At 39.3% G+C, this 22,345-nt stretch overlaps 1 protein-coding gene across 5 annotated transcripts in view; it reads left to right on the top strand.

Moving 5' to 3' along the window:
- Atp8b (ATPase phospholipid transporting 8B) overlaps window positions 1-22,345 on the top strand; it is a 69,090-nt gene that overhangs the window by 40,314 nt on the left and 6,431 nt on the right. For 2 of the 5 annotated variants that reach the window (XM_078194511.1, XM_078194530.1), the window contains exons 4-16: window positions 9,820-10,297; window positions 14,467-14,525; window positions 14,635-14,847; window positions 15,727-15,932; window positions 16,028-16,183; window positions 16,411-17,053; window positions 17,719-17,895; window positions 18,451-19,192; window positions 19,453-19,645; window positions 20,772-20,923; window positions 20,992-21,344; window positions 21,594-21,819; window positions 21,904-22,139. In XM_078194511.1, coding sequence (XP_078050637.1) covers window positions 9,820-10,297; window positions 14,467-14,525; window positions 14,635-14,847; window positions 15,727-15,932; window positions 16,028-16,183; window positions 16,411-17,053; window positions 17,719-17,895; window positions 18,451-19,192; window positions 19,453-19,645; window positions 20,772-20,923; window positions 20,992-21,344; window positions 21,594-21,819; window positions 21,904-22,139 — 3,834 coding nt within the window. The remainder of the gene's footprint in view (window positions 1-9,819; window positions 10,298-14,466; window positions 14,526-14,634; window positions 14,848-15,726; window positions 15,933-16,027; window positions 16,184-16,410; window positions 17,054-17,718; window positions 17,896-18,450; window positions 19,193-19,452; window positions 19,646-20,771; window positions 20,924-20,991; window positions 21,345-21,593; window positions 21,820-21,903; window positions 22,140-22,345) is intronic. The other 3 variants (XM_078194521.1, XM_078194546.1, XM_078194538.1) reach the window with 3 other exon arrangements.

Raw genomic sequence — 22,345 nt, 5'->3', positions numbered from 1 at the left:
TCTCTCTCTCTCTCTCTCTCTCTCTCTCTCTCTCTCCCTCGCTCTCTTTCTCGCTCTCGCTTTCTCTTTCTCTTTCAAAAAGCGTACACTATGTAATAATAATCTCGACTGGATTTCCGTTCGCTGGCTCTCGTGTGCCGTTTGGTGATTAACGCAGTTTTTGCGTGGCTCTCTCTGTGCGTTAATACCATTGATGAGAAAAAATTCAGTTACGATAGTCTGAATCCTCCATGTGTACACGGTAGCTATCGGAGATAACAGAAATGTGAGAATATTCTAGAAAATCATTGAATACCAGGGCAAGTGTTTTATCTTTATTGGAGTTAGAAATACTTGGGTGTTGACATCAGGTCGAGTTTCTTTCATCTGTTATCGGTGTAAAAATAACAATTTATTGACGGATTATGATCGTGCAGTGATAACAACGACTCGACATGGTTTTAAAGAATTGGAGACAGGTTACATTGATTTGTGAGACTCGAGACAATTTATCCGGGAATTTAGAATCTTAATCTCTCTCGCGAACTGTTTACAGATCTAATCGAATTTTTAATTACATTTATCCTTTTACTCCGAATTGTTTTTCTGTTGTAGAGTTTAACGAATCGTGTCTTGAAATAATCCAACGTATTATCGATTGTTTCGAATGTTCATACTGTAGATAACTGTATCGTTTCCCTGAATTTATTTTCATATAATCATCGATAACGATCGTTTAGGCGAACGAGAAGATAATTAGGACCTAAATAAAAAATATTCAGAACTGATGTAACAAAAAGCTGATAGTCTAATGTTCGATGCAAAAATACGATATTCAAATTCGGGATTGACAATTTATTCCTACATAGGTCAGTATTGAAACTACCATACAAAAAGTTGCCAGTAACAGTAAAGAACATGTGAATGGAGATCAGTTTAGGAATTCATATGTGAGAGGTTAATAAATATTTCTTCGCGCGAGAAAAAGATGCAAGGATTAATCTAGATCAAAGAGATGCGCGATAGTAGTCGATGGACCGATTTTGAGCCGTAGGTATTCGAATCCCAGAGATCTTGCGACAACCTTTTGAAGACTCGAGGGACCATGGAGGTTCCAATCGTCTATAGAGGCTATAGAATCTGTTCTCCATTCGGTGGACTCTATAGAAACCACTCGAAATTAAAGAAATTTAATAGAAGCACAGCGGACATTCGGATCTCGTACTATTCCAAAGCGCTAGAGCTTATGGCTCTTAGTAAATCGGTGCCGTAGTTAGGCTCGTTCCTACGGAATTTCCTCGATCTGAAACGATCTCAGATCTTCCGGAGAATCCAACAGCAAATTAGGATAAAAAAACATTTCGAACGTGGTAGAATTCTATAGAGTTTTATAGTGTAATTTATTTCTATTAAAAATTATTTTGATTGAAGAAGGGATAAATTTATTAAGTAAATTCTCCATAGACGTATGTTTACAATCTCGATAATTTTATATTAAAAATGTTGATTACTCCCGCGAACCTAGTGTTAACACTGAATTTAAAAAGCACAGCTGTTTTCTACAATTAATATTTGCTGCAAGTAACACACGTATTGAACAAACAATATTATAGCCATAAACCAAATATTAAAAATAATGAAGCAGCCAAGCGGTCGTTCCAGAAACTTCAATGAAATGGTAAAAGGCCCAGAGAGACGAGAAAGTTCTGTCACTCCCACAACAACAAAAAATGCCCAGTTAGTCCCGTCTGAATCCGTATCGTAGAGTGATTCACGGAGCTAACTGCATCTGCGGCACCTAACGCCGCGATAAATAATGTCAGGTGTTTCCAGCCTTGAATAACTAATAGGGATTGGAAGTTTACAGTCCCGCGTCGGCTATCGCGCGCTCCTAAGCCGCGGTATTAAATATTCCCGTAGTTAGGGCCGCGAGGATGGCCTCGGCTGCCTGCCAGCCAGATGAGACCATGAATTTCGACGTTCCAATCGAAACGCGGATGAAAGAAATCTCGTTAGGGGGAACTCCTTGTTTTCCAGCGAGCAAACGGAAAGCTGATCCCAAGCCCGTTTACCTGTAAATTGTCTCCACGCGCGGAACGGTTCGCATCGGAGTTGGATATATCGACTCGCGGCCGGCGAGCGCGCGAACAAACCACTTCGCAGCTGCACCATTCCGCGGCATACGGACGATGCACAAAGCCCGTAATGTCTTTCCTTATTACGCCGTCCCATTGAAATATTGCCCGGCGGTTTTTGTCGCCGGTACTTATCGCGGCCGACGGTATTTACCGCGTCCACGGTGGGGCCGTCAACGGATAAAAATAAAAAGAAGTCGCTGCCTCGTATCTGTTTGAAACTGTGAGTATGATGTGTTTAACCCCTTCCCGTACTTTAGCGAGTCAGACTCGCGATGAAGATTTTTGTCCAAACATAAATATCGCGAGTCTGAGTCGCGAACACATACTTGGGCCAAACGTAAACATAACAAGCCGAGCTCGCGGACTGATTTTTTTCCCGTTACGCTCGTGACTGAATGTTAGTTCCTCTCAGTACCTCAGAACAGTTAGTCACGATTCTTGTCGTTGCTGTTACGAAGCAGTTCGATTATTAAAATTTAAGAAACCCCTTCAAAATGCAAGGTACAAAAGTGTGTAATGAAGGTCGTGATAACGAATCTTCTGATAGTAACGATTTTATGCCAGTTGCAAAGCGAATAAGGCATATGATTATAGCTGATTGTAGTAAACAGGAAGATACGACAGAACAACCATGGATTTGGCGAAAAGTAGAAAACACACCAATAGTTTGGAAGTATGTATTCTGAACATCACAGGCATTGCGGGCATCTACATTTCGGATCGTATTGCGACTGTTTACAAACATCAGTCTGGTCTGTTTAGTGCGCGTTGATGCGGACCGCTCGGGCCCGAGTTTCATCGAGCTAAATGGCACGGGAAGGGGTTAAATATCGATATAGTCATATTTGGTAACAGAGTATTCAAGAAATCGCGGTAATCGTGATTAATTAATGAAGGCGCTAGCAAAAGCACAGGTCAACTAGACAGACTGAAAAAGTTAGATTATATTACTGATTGCTTCGAGAAAAATTCAGTTCGCGAACTTTTTTACTCTGCTGTGATTAAGAGAAGTTTTGAACACGCGTGGCTCTCAAGAACTCCTAATCGAATGTGAATCATATGATTCTATAATTTACACAGCTACTGAAACATGTAGAATTTCGCTATTTTTGATTGTAATACGTAGAAAATTGTTATCTTCATGAGCTTCAAATCTGAATAATGTCAACCGATTTCAATGGAACTTTTCAAATGAAGATAAATTACGTAGAAAAGCTGAAAAAATATAATTTTTCAATTCTCTTATCATCCCATCAAATAACAATTCTAGAACACAATGTTTTAGTCATCTTTAACATCCTCCAAAAAATTTAAGTCAATTGGCACGATTATAAACGGGATGAACAGTTCTAAGAGCTGTGCAAACACTTTTCACCTTAATTGCATCTAATTATTCTATGTCCGCCAGTAATAATTCGATGTTGCGTCAAACTTTTGTATTTTTCGTGGACTTCGTGGCTCAACAATCACAGTGTTTTTTGGCTCGCGGAAATGATCATTCGCCATCCGGCATTGGCACTAAAAGATCGAAAGGCTTTGTGGACAATCCAATACTTTCCGTGGCAATTGCGCCGGCGTTCAAACACGGCGGGCCCATTTCGCCCTCGAAATCTCTGTTCCACCGTGCTAGTATATCCTTTTGGTACTCCTAGCTCGAGGAGAGTGCAAACAGAAAGTTGATGTGATTATGGAAACAACGATCTAGTTCGTTCGAAACGATTTTAGCGAACTCGCGGGTTGGCGAACGCAAGGGAACGCGACCGTGTGTTGTTGTATATGTGTGAGTTTGTTGCTCATGTGCGTGCGTGGCATATACAGGACAACGTTCAAGGTAATCGTTGGAATCCGATTAGTAAAGATACAAATTGCTGTGCTAGTTGAATCCCTACGGTGTACCGACTGACTTCCGAAGTTCAAGAATTATTCTAGCGTAAGGGATTAATTAATCGCGGAATCGAACTTGAAAGTCACATTGAAAAGGGGGTATTGGTATTATACCGTCGAGGTCTCCCTTGACAATAGTTGTCAATAGTTGCACTAGCTTTTAATTAAGAATCACAATAGCGTGATTTTGTTTTCGATATTTTCACACGTTTTTCGGAGTGTCGCGCACCCCACGCGACCTTTATCTGCGTTTAACTGACGTGACCGAATCTCGGTTAATTGAAGTTCGATTGCTAAAAATTTCAGTCTCATGGCGTTTCAATATCCCAAAAATTAGGATTGCAATATTTTTCAGCGAGCAGCCTGCTCTTCGAATCGTGTTTTCATTTCTGCAACGTTTTCTGCAACGTTTGCAGAAATGAAAACACGATTGCCGCTTGATCAATAGGCACTCGTGAACCGTATAACGTGATTCGAGTACTCGTAAATGATTACCCTCGTTGTAATTCCAGTGTTGGATATTTCCAATGATCGCTTTATGATCGAAACGACAACGATCTTTGGCAAAGCGAATACCGATAGTTATCATACAGTGTATAGTAAGTCGGAACTGCAATGGCTCGGTTGCAGAGGCGCGTGTTTCGTAAGCCGACGGGTTCAAGATCGAATCTCAGGAAGGTTTGTGCAAGTTTTGTACTTGCTTCGCCGGGGTTTTTCCAAGTCCACTGTAGCGTCATTCCTGTTGATTTCCCATGCAAGTTTCAATCTTGTCGCATTGCATTCATTATGTGCGACATTGAACCAACTTGCTAGAATAAACACTTCGACGGGGTCATTGAGCCGGTCTTTAAGATCAATTTCTGATTGGTCAAGCAGGCCCCGAACAACCAAATCTTTTTTTCAAACCTTATTAAGAATTATCGTTATTAACCCAATAAGTAATAAATAATTAACCCAATTAAGAATTATCGTTACCTTGCGGTCCGAATTTTACAGCTGAAATCTTTATTTTAGATTTGAATCGTTTCTTTGGAATCTCCAAGCTTTTTAGTAATTTCAACGAGTAGCAGGCTCTCGCTTAATTAGATTGCAATTCTTTTTATGCAAATTCTCATTTCTGCACTAGATTTCATAAAAATTGGGGAGAAATGTCAAGTATAGTCATGAATTCGTTCCGATTTTAGAATGAGGTGTATAATAGTTGATGAAAATTTCATTAATTATTACTATCAGCATTTCTCAGATCACCTACGAAAACACAATCGTGTTTCTTTGCAAAAAATTAAGTAGCACTTTAAAGTAAATATAAAATACGTGGGAAATAATTAGTTTTAATAAATGTAGATCGTATTGAAACAGTTTTTATTGTCAAAAATTGTTGATTTTAAAAGTACAATAACTATCAGCAGCTTTGTGCTATCCCTTAAGCGGTATCATTTGAGTACAAAGGTACAATAGATTCAAAATAATATACGGATATTTTATAATTCTTTCGATCGTACTAGTATTTTAAATTGCATTTACAAAATTTTGCTATAGGTACGTAAAGTCTGTAGTCCAGATATCGGTAAATATACGCAAAAGTTGTCTCGAAATGTAATAGCTCAAAGATGTCACTTTTCCCACGATACACGAGTTTCCAGCTCATTGTGCTTAATATGCGACCCCAACAATTTGATCGGTTGCAATAATCAAATGTCTGGTTTCCCGCGAAACGGCGGATATACATAGATCAATCACCAAATCAAGGTTCGGACTATAAACAAATATTCGGTTTCCTAGAAACCCAATTCCCTGATTGTGTCGTGCGCAGCGGACGGTATGAACGTCGACCAGCCGTCGGCGATGCGGTGCATGCATAAGTAAAACGGCATGTACGATACCACGGGTAAATGGTAAATGGTATTATAGGCACGCGACTTCACGGTGATTCGCGAATCGGCAGCTTTATTGCGGACGCCGGAAAAGTCTGTCGAATCGCACTCGTCGCGTCTGTCCGTGACACATTTGCGAGCGAGAGACTTGGCTCTCTCTCTCTCTCTCTTCCTCCCTCTTTCTCTCTGCCTCCCTCCCTCCCTCTTTCTCTTTCTACTTCTCGTCCCTACATTTGCACCAGTTTTCCAAATGCGCTTTCTGGAGCGTGGACGCCGCTTAATCATTTTTCTATACCCATTACCGCGAGGCGACATAGCTGCAGAAAGTAGAAGCCAATCGATATCCCCTTGTACGTACAACGGACGCGTCAGCTGCAATCGCCGCGTCGCGCAATTGCGAGGATCGATTTTGTCAAAAAGTCAACTTTTCTGTCGGTAATAGCTCTGGTCGATCGCCGTCCATTATTTATTCGTGGAAATAGTTCGGTCGTTACGAACGTTTAATATTGGACGTTTTCCGGGTGACACATTTAGCTTGAGAATAATGTCGGTCTTGCTCAAGGTGTCCTGATTGTTCCGATCCGTATGTTCTTTCGTCTCTTCTCCCGATTAGAAATCAGACCTACGGTTTAGTAACTACTGGACTGCAGATTTTTATGTGCAATAAAAATTCTGCACGTTATGCGCAAGATCCAAGTGCCACGTGGACATTTATTTCTCTCTCGAATCATTTTAACAAATTCACAGTGATAATATTTTTTAATTGTTTTCACGTTCTCACTGTTTTACATTGGACCTATTCGTTTTTGTAACGAATGCGTGAAATTCACAGTCTAGTAATTAGGGCTCGGTAGGTTTAGTATTAATTACAAAATAGATAGGTGCGATATAAAAGCGTCTGCTCTTCTCATTAACTTAGCTGTTTTGTTTTAAATGGCAGCTATCTAATTCTGCTAGGAATACGTAGAATTATCAGTCAACAATATATTAAAACTCGATTATTTTCTGTAGCCGTAATCTTACAAGATTACGTCCGTATATCGCAAAAAGCTATGACTGATTCTGCAAGAAATATAGAACAATAGTATCCGCAGATTACGAAGTAATCATATTACAGTAATTCCATTAAACTGCATGAAGAGGTGAAGGAGATGATTAGGAGGCTTGTTTTAGGTACCACACCCCGTACAGTCAGGAAGTGATTATATTTAGATATCGCTCAATGAAAACATCATTTTAATAATACTCTGACGAATTTCATTTACTTTACGCGTCGCGGTATTTTATTTATAATCTTACAACCTGGTTTTGACCTTAGCTGCTATGATATAATGATAGAAATTAAAATTTTAAATCCCATTTAAAAAAATATCGATAATCCTGAAATCTCGAGAAATACGATCTTTAAGAAAAAATACCAATTTCCACCGCAATATATGTCTTTTCAAACCATACAATCTATACCTCTAGCACTTTTGAGTATCGTTCATGCTAACGTAGATATTGCTCTGCAACAGCTTCAGTGAATCACTAGACCCAACTTGTCCAATTTCTACCTTCTGTGAATTCCTTGCGGGATGTCCAACAGAGAACAATTTTAGATTACAGCGACTTCATATGGGCAGGTCAAACAGCAGTATATTATTCCATCTCGAACGCAGCGCGCTGTTCAATACGTAAACCGTCGATTGTTTACGTTTCTGGACGAATCCATTTGTTTCCTGACACTTAGCTTCCTCCCATCACGATCTTAAATCTTCTCCTAGACTTCTCGACGCCCTTTACGGAATCGCTGAAATTCTGATTCCAAGTCCTCTTATGGACGGTACTACGTCGAAACGAAATTTGAGAGAAACCGTGTTCCGGACCGTTGCACTTCGTTTGTAATCTCCGCTCTACATCAAATCTCTATTCGATGGGGCAGACAGCTTATGCTTCTTCCTGTGGGGAGGAAGATTGAAGCAGCGGGAAGGGAGGTTGCCAGCCACTTTTGAATATCAATCTAGACTTCTGCTAAGATCGAAAGTTCTGTGGGGATTGCATTAGCGTTATGATTACGAGTTCGACTGGCTTCTGCAACTTAGTGGAGGTGGCGAAAGTGTATTTACAGTAATTTCTCTTGCATTGTCTCTCAGTTTGGGTATGCAAGTGGCAAACTTGGAATGGCGAGATACGATTATTCGAGTCTCGTGGCTCGTTTTTAGAATTGCCGATTAGTAACAATTACGGAGTGAAATGAGAAGTTCCTGAGGTGATTTGGGGTAACTTTTTCCTTAGTGACAATGTAATCCGCAAATTTGTTTACGAATTATTAACAAAACACAGTGATCAATGAGAGGCGAACCAGTGAGTGAAGTTGAGCTTCAACCTCTCGTTGTGTTGGATCTTTCGATGTTTTTCGTCAGTAACTCGTAAAGAAAGCTGCAGATTGCATTTGTGCTAAGGAAAAAGTTACTTCAAATGACCTAAGGAACCTCTCGTTTCTCGATTTTGAGTAACTTTTGAGATACCCTGTATAAAACTACGTCGCAAAGCACAATCTTCCCAAGTTGTCCATTTTCGTTCCCAAGCTGAGCGACAATGTGAGAGATATTAATATATTCGGATTGCTGGGGCTCTTTCTCTTTCTTCTGCATTTCGTCATTATGATAAGAAAAAGACAGCGGAAGAATACCAGAGACCGGTTAGAACAGCTATAAATCGCTAGAAAAGCAGGTCGTTTTGCTATATCTATCAGCAATCGAAGATGAGAAACTGTGTGAATGCATACATGATCCAAACCTACGCGAAAAATGTGCTGACTTCACCTTTTTATTTCTGTCTAATGAACTTCCGACGTAGGAGTGTTACTTCATTCCTTCGAATCTAAAAAATTGACACGCCGAAATAAAAAGAAGAATGACGGTGGCGAAAGAAGATAATTTTCGCAAAAAATGTTTCTTGTTATATTATAGCTAAACGAGATTATTAAAGAGTATTTTGGAACACTTAGTTTACGCGACCCGTGAAAATGGCGATTAATCTATTAGAATTATTAGAGAAAGAAAAAATATTCTATTCATCGCCTACTTCATGGAATTGCTGCAGACAAATTTTTGGTTTGCATAAAAATTTGTAGTCTATTTATGAGTTATTTATATGATACATGTGTTGTTACTTGTAGCAATTATTACAATAACACTCTTTCAAAATTAGAGTAAAACAGACTTACTGTTACTTTTATAAACTAAACAGCTGCTTTTAGTATATCATGAATCCTTTGTTAAATATAAGAAATATATATATCAAAATCTACAAAGTCCAACAAAATACATTAGAATATACTATAACAACTACTGGCGGAAAATACTAGATCAATATCGTAAATATGAGTATCGAATAAATTATTTGTACGTGTATTAAAGATTAATCCTGATATTCTATATTAAGCAAGCATGGTTGACGATATCTCAGAATAATATTAACTTGGAACTATCATTCCATTAGACAAAATGATGCTCATTTTTTACTTTGTCAAATACATCTCAGCGTCTATCGACTGGTACAAAAATTGAACGTGGGAGGACAGAAAATAATGAAAAACCTTTGATTATCCTACTATTTTATCAGGGTAGGCACAACATCGTGACCATTCTAGGGTTTCCACATTCGAATCGCGTCTTTCGAGGTCAGATGATGCATTGTTGCATCAGACGAGAAACGCGAAGTGAATCACGATCTAGGTAAATCCCGAAACACCGACGGTTCATCCAACGGAAACGTTAATAATCCCGCACAGAGAGAGAGAGAGACCCGGAGAAAAAAAAAGAAAAGTAGTTATTACCCGGGTCACGCAAGAAGCGCGTTTGTAGCACCGAACGGCGTGTCCTCGACGAATCGTTAACGCGTTGACCGCGAAGACGCCATAACGCTGACACGATTGCCCGGTTGCATGACGGTCGAAGGTGAAGGACTGCGACGAGGCGGACAGAGTCTCGGCGACGTGCACGGCTACGAAATCGGACGCCGAAGATAGCCGGAAGGGATCGACGGCCACCGGGTACAACGACGAGGAAGGCTGCGGCACGCGGAAGAAGAAGAAGAAGCGCCGGAAAACACGGAACAAGCAGCAGCTGCAGCTGCACCATCTGCCGCTGGACCCGTCGGCCGACAACCAGCACACGGTTGTGAACCTGGCCTCGTCCTCGGACGAAGTCGAGGCCGTTGGCGAGTGCTCGAAACGGGACTCGTCCAGCAGTCTTGGCGGCGCCAGCAGACACAACACCTTTCGGGAATCGTTGCTCACGGTGCTCGGCAAGCTGGTAATCTGGAAGGGCACCAGGTACCGATCGGCCACAGCCGCGTCCACTTCGTCTTCGGCGCCACCGAATTCACCGCCGCCGACCGAGTGCATCGGCCGCAGCACTTCCTTCTTTTCCAGCGGTGAGTCTCGTCGGGTTAGCCTCTCCCTCATCCTAGTAGAACGACGTTCACCTCCCTCCACCCTGGACCCTGTCTTCTTGTACAGCGGTGACCTGCTCCTCACTCTGTAGAATAACTCTGCCCATGTTCTACCTTTGACTTTATCGTTAGCAGAGCTCCTCTTTCATCTTTGATTTATCCATCTGCTTCCACTGTTCCCACTCCCTAGGATCATGACATTTGAAATGACATTCGAAATACCATTTCAAATGACATGTGATTTCATTTTGTAGTTCTTTCTGGGCTTGCGATCTCTTCTGAAATAGTATTATTTGAAGTGTTATTTCAACTAACATGTCATTTTATTTGAAATAATACATCATTTTATTTTATAACTATCTGAAATAACATGGTTATACTGTTTTATAATTATTTCAAGTAATAAAGTTAAATTCAATGCTTGGGGTTGTTTTGCATCGTTTTACTTCGTGCAAATTATTATGAAGATTTTGTAAGAGGAAATCTTTCCGTAGATTACTACTTTGCGGATTATGTTAGCATTGCTTTAAACAAGCTGTTGTGAAGATTTCATAAAATAAATTTGATCTTCTTGGCCCGCTAGGAGTTGCGTTAGTCTGTTCTTCACTCTGTAGAACATCGTTGACCCAGTTGCACCTTGGGTTTTATCATTAGCAGATCTCCTCTTTGATCTTCGATTCGCCCATCCGCCTCCACCCCTCCGACCCTAGATTTTAGCCTTCTTCTGTCTCAGTAGTGAATTTAACAGTGTTAGTTTCCCCTTTATCCTATAAAGACATGGTCGACCTTGCCCCACCTTGAATTTCAGACCTCCAATCTTTGATTGGTCCCCACCTGCATCTGTGTCACTTGCTCCGAGTTCGTAGACGTGATGTAGTTTGGCTGACCGAGAACCAGTTGGGGTCAGGATGAACGTAGAAGCCCTAGAACCGTAGACCAGTAAGGTCTGTAGCAGCAGTGAGAAGTTCAGTTTAATTGCGATATAGTAGGAGAATGGCAGTCTAAATCTAATGTGGACGTTCGAAGGAATTGAGATCAACACTGGTTTTGGAGTTAGGGATTGTAGTGGTAGTGCGAAGTTGTAGATCCGTGGCGTCCTCTGGGGGCTAGTTTAATTAGGAGACCAATGCAATTCTGAAATTAATGCGAGCAGCAAGTAGCGGTTGCGTGGAATCGATAGTACCGTGAGACATCGAGGGTAGTAGAAGTGTAAAGCCGGAATGAATGTAGGAGCACTAGAATTGTAGAATCGTGTAGCGTCTATAGGAGTAAAAAAAGGGTAGCTCGGTCTAGGATCAATGAATGTCGCGTATTGGTGCCAAGCTGAAATGTTAGCTGTCTAAAACAGATGCGAAATTAGGGGTAGGAAGAAGTTAAGAATAATAGTTAGACTGCGGATTTTTATACAAAATAAAAATTGCCTGCGTCAATTGTAAGACTTAATTAATATAACAATTATTTTTAGGTTCTTTTATTTTTTTCACTATACATTTTTCTTTACCTGCTTTATATAATACTTTTCGTCTATACATTTTTCCCATAAATGCATAAAATCCGCACTCTAATAATCTAGCTCGGTGAGACAGGGAAAATGAAAGGAAAAGACTGCACAATGGCACCGGCCATAGGCCCGGTGAGGAGCGAAGATCAGTTTAATTCCGGGACAAATTGGTAGCCAGCTGGGACAGTAGCAATTTGAATCCAATAGGAAGTTAAGGGCTGTAACAGATTTAGGTCAGCAGTGGTTTCAAGTTAGGACGACTATAGGTGCACTGAAACAGTAGAATCGTCGCGTCTATAGAATTGAAGGTGGTCAGTTTAATTCGGACATCGATAGAATTGTCAAATTGATAGCATACTTGTTCAACAGCAGTCTGCAATCGAAGGAGGGCGAGATATAAATGACTATCAATTGCCACGGCTAGTGGTATAACATCAAAATCATGCGACCTTCGGTATTTATTATGGGTTTTCTAACTGGTCTGGCCAAACTATACTTACGTCTTATAGAATTCGATTTCGAAGATACTTGGTGGCACGCTGGTCTCGTTAATTCTCAAAGACCCTGCAAGTTTAGAGACATAACCACACCATGCTCGACAACTCGCCATATGCAGTAAATTCACTAAAATTGTCCCTCAGCTTGTAAACAAATTACTGCAAGGGTAGTCGAGGTAATTACTTTTGGGTAGGCAATTACTGTGCCTATATAAATTAAGTCTTCTCACTTTTACGAAACAATGCAAATCAGTTACTATTGCTGCTTGGTAGTTTTAACTTTATATCTATCGTACAAGACATTCAATTTACTTTATTTAACTTCTTTTTATTTGTGTAGAACGAATATGCTATTTAGTTTTATATATCTTTTAATCGGTGCAGACAATTTCTATTTTGCTCAAAAATATGCTGTTTAGTTATCTAAACAGCGAATGTGCTGTTTATTAGCGAAAATATCTAAAGTCCATCAACAGGGCACTGTAATTGACTCCTCTACGCTAGTTTTAGACTGTTCTGATCGATACGACTCGGCAACCACCGAGCAATCGTTCGACGTTAGCTTCCTACAGTAGATTCTTAATTCTTAAATTCGCCATAAAGTCTGACGCACTTGACCCGATTCCCTTAATGCCCGGACTCTATGAAAGGGTACTTGTACGTGCAAAAGGAACAGTCGATTGCGTCGGAAGTACTTCGTCCGTGTTGTAATCAGATAGCGGCGGCCGGCGCGGCGCGGTGTTGTAACATTTGCAAATTTCAGCCTCCATTTAGATGAAGCGGTTACGATAATGCGCTCTCGCACCCGGGAAGAACTGGCGGCGCGTTAGTCAACCCGGTTGTCCCCACCTAATCCTGTAATCCGTTTTATTTGTAAAATCCAGCCGCCACCCTCGACGTGTCTCGTTGCGCAACGGCCCGCCAACCGTTCACCACATTCGCGCAAACGAGCTCGCATCGGCCGCCACCGACTTAGCGCATTTGTTTACATGATTTTAATTGCAGCTTCGCACGCGATTCTAGGGCTATCTCGTTTTGCAATTACCTTAAATTATTAGCCTGAATCACCGTTTACGCGGGGTGCTCTCTCTTGCCGGCTGGCAAGTTTCACGGCGGTTTGTGACTTTCGTAAGCCTCGAGATTTATCATTATGATTTAGGACACCGTTTGCTGAAACAATTTCTGGGACAGGCCGAGAGCCTCGAATTTTTTGAATGCATGACTTTGAATGTCTTCTGAGTCATTTATTTTTTAATCTTGTTTGAACTTGACGCGCAAATGTTGAATACGGTGGAAAATTTGTTTCGCTGGTTTAGTGTACATTTTTTTATTAATTTGGTTCTGTAACATTAATAATATCGCTCATTGTCTTGTTCTTTTTTTTTTTGTAAAAGGAAAGAGCCCTTTTTTATACGATCAAGTGTCAGAAGCACGCTAAAATACATGACGTTTATAACAGTTTTTTCAGTTGTATAAGCATTAAATTTGAATTTTAAGCAATTTTCGAAAGTTTGCAATAATAGAGATCACTTAAATCGAAAAATTACTTGAAAAAAAAGATGTGGAGTTTGAGGAAATGACCGACATGGTAGGTTTCATGTTAAGATCGCACGTGTATTAGCGTTACGGATATCGATCTCAAGGAGAAAGACAAAGCGCGATTTTGAAAAACCCTCCCACGCACGTATAAATAGAATAGACTGCTGTACTTTGATTTCTCGTATAACAATAGCGTCGAAACATTGCGCGAGCGTTACTATCGAAATCCGAGAAATAAAAGGCTCGAATTGTTGCCAGTTCGTCGATTGTTATATCGTGTCGCAACAGTGGGCACGCGCTGTTATTTAGTTTCGTCGTTATTTAATTCGCGGCGACGGCGTTCAGCTGTTTCATTCATACGTAACACTTAATTGTTACTTTCACTGGTTTTTGCTATTCCACGTCCTGCTCGGCCGCTAATAACGAGCCGCGAGATAGAACCAGCGCATTACGTTCTAGCTTCGAATGAAATGTTTAAGGGAACGCGATCTGTAGAGCTAGAAACAACATCGCGCAAAAATGAGAATCATCGATCGTGTTTTTTGACAACATGGTGTATACGACCGTATTCACGAGTCACAAGATAATCATGGTTTCTCTTCTTTGTTTTTCAGAAACGGAGAGGAGAATTCGCGCCAATAATCGCGAGTTCAACTCACAGTTTAATTATGCGGTAAGATGATGCTCCGTAGTGTCTGTTCGCCGGCGTCGATTAAACCGGACGACGGCGAGCACTTTAAGAACGACGTCCGAACTTTCCTCTTATTGCATTTCTTTTTTAGAACAACTACATCAAGACGTCCAAGTATTCGGTTTTGTCGTTCCTACCATTAAATTTATTCGAGCAATTTCAACGGCTCGCCAACTTTTACTTCCTATGCCTGCTGGTGCTTCAGGTGATCCCCGCTATCTCCTCTTTGACCCCCATCACTACAGCCATACCCCTTATAGGGGTGCTCATGCTCACTGCCATCAAAGATGCTTACGACGATTTTGTGAGTATAAAAGACATTTGACTACACGCTTTTCTCGTACACGGGGTGATCTCTTAATGATGTTTTCTGGCGAGAGTATATTTGGCAAAACTGTTCTGTCCCGAAAAATCAGTCAAGTGATCAGAAAAATATTTTTTTTATTTAAAATGGTCTATTTTAAAGAGTATTTCATAATGTTCTTGGTTTTAAAGTAATGGCTAATATTCTGGACATTATCAGAAAACGTAATTTATGGTGATTTAAATTGAAGTGTCGATATTTGTGGAACGTGCTATATTTTTGTTCATTCATTCATGCCCACCGCCGAACGTTAGACTACTTATTTAATAGAGATGACTCACAACGTGCTATTTTTAAATGCACGTGCGAATGATACATATCCTTAAAGCAGAGATCTTCTTCGATCAGATACTTCTGATTCGATTATAGTACGGTAATTAAGAATTAATTCTCCGAGGAGACCAGTCATCTTGATCGTAACACGATCTTGTCTCCAGTCCGAGCCACAGTCACGATGCATTATTTATTTCTGACCTTGAACTGAACTTCAAAATCCTCGATCTTTATGAATCTTGATTTATTTATCTTGACTGCGAAATTACACACTTCAATAAAAAATTGAACCAAAGGCAATCTTCACAAATGCTTTTATGCAATATCTCAAGAACTTGTATAAATGGATTTTATTGTGTCGCGTCATAAAGAAATTGTAGATTAAGTTAACAATTGTACAAGAATCATTAAGTCGAGACTGCTTGGATAAGGATAAATTGATTAGGCAAGAAATCACCCCTTCTTGTAATTGAATCGTATCGTGGAATACTTTACGTATCAAGAATGTTTTTAATAATCCTTATTGATATATAAAATGTATTTTAGCAACGGCATAGCAGCGACTCGCAAGTGAACAATCGAAAATCCCAAACTCTCCGAGGTACTAGTCTCCGAGAAGAAAAGTGGTCGCAAGTCCAAGTAGGCGATGTAATCAGAATGGAGAACGATCAGTTCGTTGCTGCCGACGTCCTTCTTTTATCTACTAGTGAGCCGAACGGTCTTTGTTACATTGAAACTGCGGAATTAGATGGGTTTGTATTAACATTGATGATCCTCTGAATCTTCATAAACAGAAATAGACCAATCAATAATAATAACCAGAGTAATACTAACATTACCATTTCAGGGAGACGAATTTGAAGTGTCGGCAGTGCTTACCCGAAACTGCCGAAATGATGGATAACCATGAAATGATTGGTCAATTCGATGGAGAGATTGTTTGTGAAACACCTAACAACTTGCTAAATAAATTTGATGGTACTCTCACGTGGAGAGGACGAAAGTGAGTAATCTCTTTAATCGTAAGATCTATAGAAAGTTGCCAATTACTTCACAGTACTCTCTGTAGTCAACAAACTGAGAAAACATAAATACTAATAGTTTAAATGAACAAGCTCAGGATGTTATATATATACATCTCTGTAATTATAAATAAATTTATAATTGTCAACGTAATCTCGGTATAAGATTCTACCGTTTCGTCTAGCAACTGTCCTGTGTTTGTTACAGATACGCACTGGACAACGATAAAATAATATTACGTGGTTGCGTGCTCAGGAACACGCAATGGTGCTATGGGGTGGTCATCTTTGCAGGCAAGGATACCAAATTGATGCAAAACTCAGGGAAGACCAAATTTAAGAGGACCTCTATAGATAGGCTGCTGAATCTTCTGATCATCGGGATAGTGTTCTTTTTACTTTCGATGTGTTTGTTCTGTATGATTGGCTGTGGTATTTGGGAGAGCCTCGTGGGCCGTTATTTCCAAGTGTATCTGCCATGGGACTCGCTGGTGCCTACCGAGCCCATGGGTGGTGCCACAGTGATCGCTCTGCTTGTGTTCTTTTCTTACGCTATTGTATTGAACACGGTAGTGCCAATCAGTTTGTACGTGAGTGTCGAAGTTATCCGATTCGTTCAGTCGTTTTTGATTAACTGGGACGAAGAGATGTACTACGCGCCCACGAATACACACGCTAAGGCAAGGACTACCACGTTAAACGAGGAGTTGGGACAAATAGAATATATATTTTCCGATAAGACCGGAACACTCACACAGAATATTATGACTTTTAACAAGTGTTCCGTGGCGGGGAAATGTTACGGGGACGTTATTGACGAAGTTACCGGCGAAGTCGTCGATCTGAGCGAGGTGAGTCTTTGTCCCTCCATATGTAACCAGACTCGATGCTGATCATGGGGTATGTTGCTATTATACCGTTCAATAGAGGCGAATAGTCTGTTTTTTTTTTGGTATTTGAATGTATTCAGTAAGAGTACCAATTTAATGTCTAAGTGGAATATATTCGTTTGTTATTGCAACAGAATTTATTGTTACTCGCAATGTTCACTGCATCAATGATATTTGGAAGTTTTCCTTGTCCTGTAGACGCTTTGCATCAGAAAATATAATTTTATGGTTTCACTACAGAAAATGAAACAAATTTATTCGTGAAAATACATTCACTTTTCATGTATGAAATGTCTCACATGATATTGCAGTTGCAACGTTATAAATTAATATCCGGCGAAACACCTTGTATACACGCTTCTATAGAATACAATTAAGTCACAAAAAGCATCGGTGTCCTCGACAAATTTCATTATCTTTATACTTGTTATCAAGAATGCATTTTTTTCACTATTAAAATATTTTTAGAGAAATGGTTCCTATTGTTTCCTATATCTACTTGTTCATTGTTTGTTACGTTTCTATTTCTTGATGACAAACTCGACACAATCCATTCATTTCATAGTTTGGCCATATTTTGCATAAGTTTTCATGTACGTCACTTAGCATGTGTGTGCTGCATGTAGACGGACAAAGCTGCCCAAACGCCAACGATGAGGTGGAAAAACGGCCAAGAATTTGTTCAAGTTTATACATCTATAACTGGTCCAAACGTACGTCTGTTGGAACACGTGGACAGGATATCCAATATGTTACCAGAACGAGGCATCTATGGCAGTTCGATGATTCCACATAAATTCTCAGTACGCATGTTATAATTAATGCACACCTTCCGCGAAGCGAAGAGGGTTTCGTTCAATATATCCCTGTTCTTATCCATGGCTATGTCTCTGTATTATCTAATGCTAGTAATTATCACATGGCACCAGTATTATTATTCGCACTGAACGCAATGCTTATATGGTCACTGAAAATGCTTGCTTCATTAGCATCTGGGATGGGATTAAGTTCTACCCGAACGTTTCCAAAACAATCTATTAAAATCTACTCAAATTCGTAACCTCTAGTACTTAATTCCGTCTTTAATTAGCATACTAATTTGCATGCACAAAATACGATCACCGTCCGCTTAGATATACAAATTGTTCACGATGCTTTAAAGAATTATAAAATTCTAACATCTTATCTGCCCGCTGACTTACACCAAATCTATTTATCTGGAGGCAAGGTATTTAACTTCGAGTACTAGTACTTTCATTTCCACATACGATCTTTTCTGTGCCGCAATTAACATTATACCGACGCAATAATAATGATTAAGTAGAACACCATAGTAACGTACGACTGTACTTTTACAGACGTTACCACCGTTAGATTTCTCGTTCAACAAAGACTACGAGCCGGAGTTCAAGTTCTACGACACGGCGCTGCTGGAGGCTGTGAGGAGGAACAACGAGGATGTTCATAGCTTCTTTCGGCTGCTGGCGCTCTGTCATACTGTCATGCCCGAGGAGAAGAGTGGCAAGCTAGAATATCAAGCGCAATCGCCAGACGAGGCTGCCCTTGTGTCCGCCGCCAGGAATTTCGGTTTCGTGTTCAAAGAAAGATCTCCAAACAGCATCACTATCGAGGTGATGGGCAACAGGGAAGTCTACGAGCTGCTCTGCATCCTCGACTTCAATAATGTTAGGAAAAGAATGTCCGTGATCTTGAGGAGGGACGGCCATCTTAGATTGTACTGCAAAGGAGCGGACAATGTTATCTACGAACGCTTGAAAAACGGCAGTGAGGACATCATGGCGAAAACGTTAGATCATCTTAATAAATTCGCCGGCGAGGGCTTGAGAACATTGTGCCTTTCGGTCCGAGATCTGGACGAACAGTTCTTCAATGATTGGAAACAACGTCATCAAGAAGCGGCGATGAGCCATGAAAACAAAGATGACAAATTGGATGCGATCTATGAGGAGATTGAGAAAGACATGACGTTGTTGGGCGCGACTGCCATTGAAGATAAGTTACAGGACGGTGTACCTCAAACTATTGCTAATTTAGGTCTTGCTGGTATCAAGATCTGGGTATTAACTGGAGACAAGCAAGGTAAAACTATAGATATAAATTAACGTAAGTTGCGTCTTGCGTATGTATGTTATTAAACAGTTTGCCTCACCTAAAATTGAACAACATTATATTACTTAAATGTTTTCATAGTGTCTATTCTGTTAGTAGTAAATGAAATATAGTATACAGATCATTGGCAAAATGATTCAACAAAGTGGGGCACTGTATAAATATATAAATATGTCTGTAGCAGCTACTTAATTGTAGAACAATATTTATATGAATTTATCTGTACACAGAAACCGCTATCAATATTGGCTATTCCTGCCAGTTGTTGACAGACGACCTTACAGATGTCTTTATAGTGGATGCTACTACTTACGACGGTGTTGAAAATCAATTGTCACGATACTTGGAAACAATCAAAACAACCTCCAGTCATCAAAATCGGCCGACACTCTCCGTTGTCACATTCAGGTGGGACAAGGAAAGGTCAGGCACATGAAAGAGACGGAGTACAACCATTAACCTTCTCCATACCTATTTCTGACTAATTAACGCATTTATTTTTCAAAGTTTCTCTCTCGTATTGAATGTGGCATCATGTTCTGTGTAACGCTTTCTTTGTCTGGTTATGCCTTCGAATCAAATCGTTCAGACTTAGTTTCTTTATTACGTTGATATCATAGAGTACCGAGAAGTCCAAAATTCTAAATACTGAGATGTATGATATGATGAAACTTCTCTAGTTAGTCATGAACATTTCTAATAACGTTTCTACTGTGGAACGTCAAGTGTTCACAATATTATTTGGCATGCGTTTCACAAGACTGTAAGAATATTGATAAATTCTATCAAATCTTGTTTTCATTTAATTTAATTTGCTATGCATACAATGATACCACAGATTTAAAATTCAGTTTTTCTTCGAGTTTTCCAAGTAATAAAAAAGTATATACTTGCATGCAAAATTCAAGATACGTTTATTTATACATATAGAAATATTGAAGTTTCACCAAATATTCTCCATTTTATGATGACCGAAAGCCGTTCGAACCATTTACCACATGCTTGTCAATTATTCTTTTTTATACTGTAGATACTTCAGTATTAGTAGATTAGGTATCTAGACCTTTTTTTCTTAAATACTATAATCTTTCATTTTGTACATTCTCAATACCCCTACGATTTTGTTTTTAACATTTATAGCCCAAACAAATAATGACAATTACCATGTGCTTGATACTCACTCCTTCTCTTTCTGTATGCTTAAAGTTAATCATAGTAATAATGATAATAACACGAAGAGTATGGTGCTTATGTCACATTACTATATATACATACATATATTGTATATTAGTAGTCTATGATACAGTGCACTGTGTGTATTGTTTACGATTAATGCGCATCATTTTTTATATCCAATGAAGCAATTCAAGTTCCCCTTTTTCTTATGCAAGTAAAATTTGAATATTTTACCACATGTATTGTATTTGACAACAATTATTGCATATTCAATTCACTTTGTAAAAAAGAAATCGAGATTAAACTTTATCAGATTGGAATGTTATGGACATAGGACAGTCATCATTTATTTTTTCATGTTTTCGATATATAGCAGCGACACCGAATACAATCCTAGCAGAGACGAACAAGATGAACACGAGATGGAACAGGCCACAGGATTCGCTGTAGTTATTAATGGGCATTCCTTAGTTCATGCATTGCATCCACAACTGGAGCAACTTTTTCTTGATGTATCAAGCCAATGTAAGTGATTAAAACATATTTATACACCGTCGTAGAATATGGACACTTTTTATACCATAAAATTGCAGGTAAAGCTGTGATATGTTGTCGCGTGACACCCTTACAAAAAGCAATGGTCGTCGAGTTAATCAAGAAAAATAAAAATGCAGTAACCTTGGCTATTGGGGACGGTGCTAATGACGTCTCAATGATCAAGACAGCTCATATTGGCGTTGGCATCAGTGGTCAAGAAGGACTGCAAGCTGTGTTGGCATCCGACTATTCGATAGGACAATTCAGATTTCTGGAAAGACTGCTCCTTGTTCATGGTAGATGGTCATATTATAGAATGAGCAAATTCCTTAGGTATTTTTTTTACAAGAACTTCGCGTTTACGCTATGCCACATCTGGTTTGCCTTTTTCTGCGGATTCAGCGCACAGGTATGTTCTTTTTTATTTTTTCTAATTAGTTATTCATTTATTTATAATTTCTCCCTTTATCAATGCTATACAAATGCCAGATGATGAATATAAGGCGAATGTGATTGCGAAATTCCTTTGTAGAGCAATTTGTTCCAAAGTCGAGTATTGTAGTATGAATTCTCTCTTTATACTGATTTTTAATATCCCTTAAATTTCATTTATAAATTATGTTAGTGTAGATTCTCATATAACATTTTCCCTTTACAGACTGTATTCGACCCTATGTACATTTCTGTGTATAATCTCTTTTATACATCATTACCTGTAATGGCAGTCGGTATATTCGATCAAGATGTTAACGATAAAAACAGTTTGTTATATCCAAAACTTTATGCACCCGGACTACAAAACTTGCTTTTCAACAAGAAGGAATTTTGTTGGAGTGCCATACACGGTTTTTTTGCCAGTTGTGTGTTATTTTTGGTTCCTTACGGTAAGTTCTAATCATTTATTTAATTGACTTTTTATTTAATCGTAAAGTCAGATATGTAAAGTAATCAAATATCATATTGTTCAGGAACATATAAGGATGGAGTATCACCAAAGGGCTATGTACTTTCTGATCATATGCTGCTAGGAAGTGTCGTAGCCACTATATTAGTCATAGTCGTGACCGTTCAAATAGCCCTTGATACATCATACTGGACGATTGTTAATCATATTATGGTTTGGGGCTCACTCGTTTGGTATTTTATTTTAGATTATTTCTATAACTTTGTCATTGGCGGTAGTTACGTTGGCAGTCTTACTATGGTATGTAAACATGTATGTAACCTTTAACACGTGGAATGCGGTGTTAACATCCACGCCAGTTTACTTATTGCAATTATAGTTATTAGTAAGAATAATGTAGTTCTAACAGCAAATGATCAAAATGGATTAAGTAGAATATTGAGTTAGTGTAATTTACAGACAGTCAACAGCGCATTCAACGTGTTAATACTTTTATATGTTATCTT

Source organism: Augochlora pura, chromosome 2, assembly GCF_028453695.1.
Source record: "Augochlora pura isolate Apur16 chromosome 2, APUR_v2.2.1, whole genome shotgun sequence".
Lineage (NCBI taxonomy): Eukaryota > Metazoa > Arthropoda > Insecta > Hymenoptera > Halictidae > Augochlora > Augochlora pura.
This window is presented reverse-complemented; position numbering and strand designations above follow the sequence as displayed.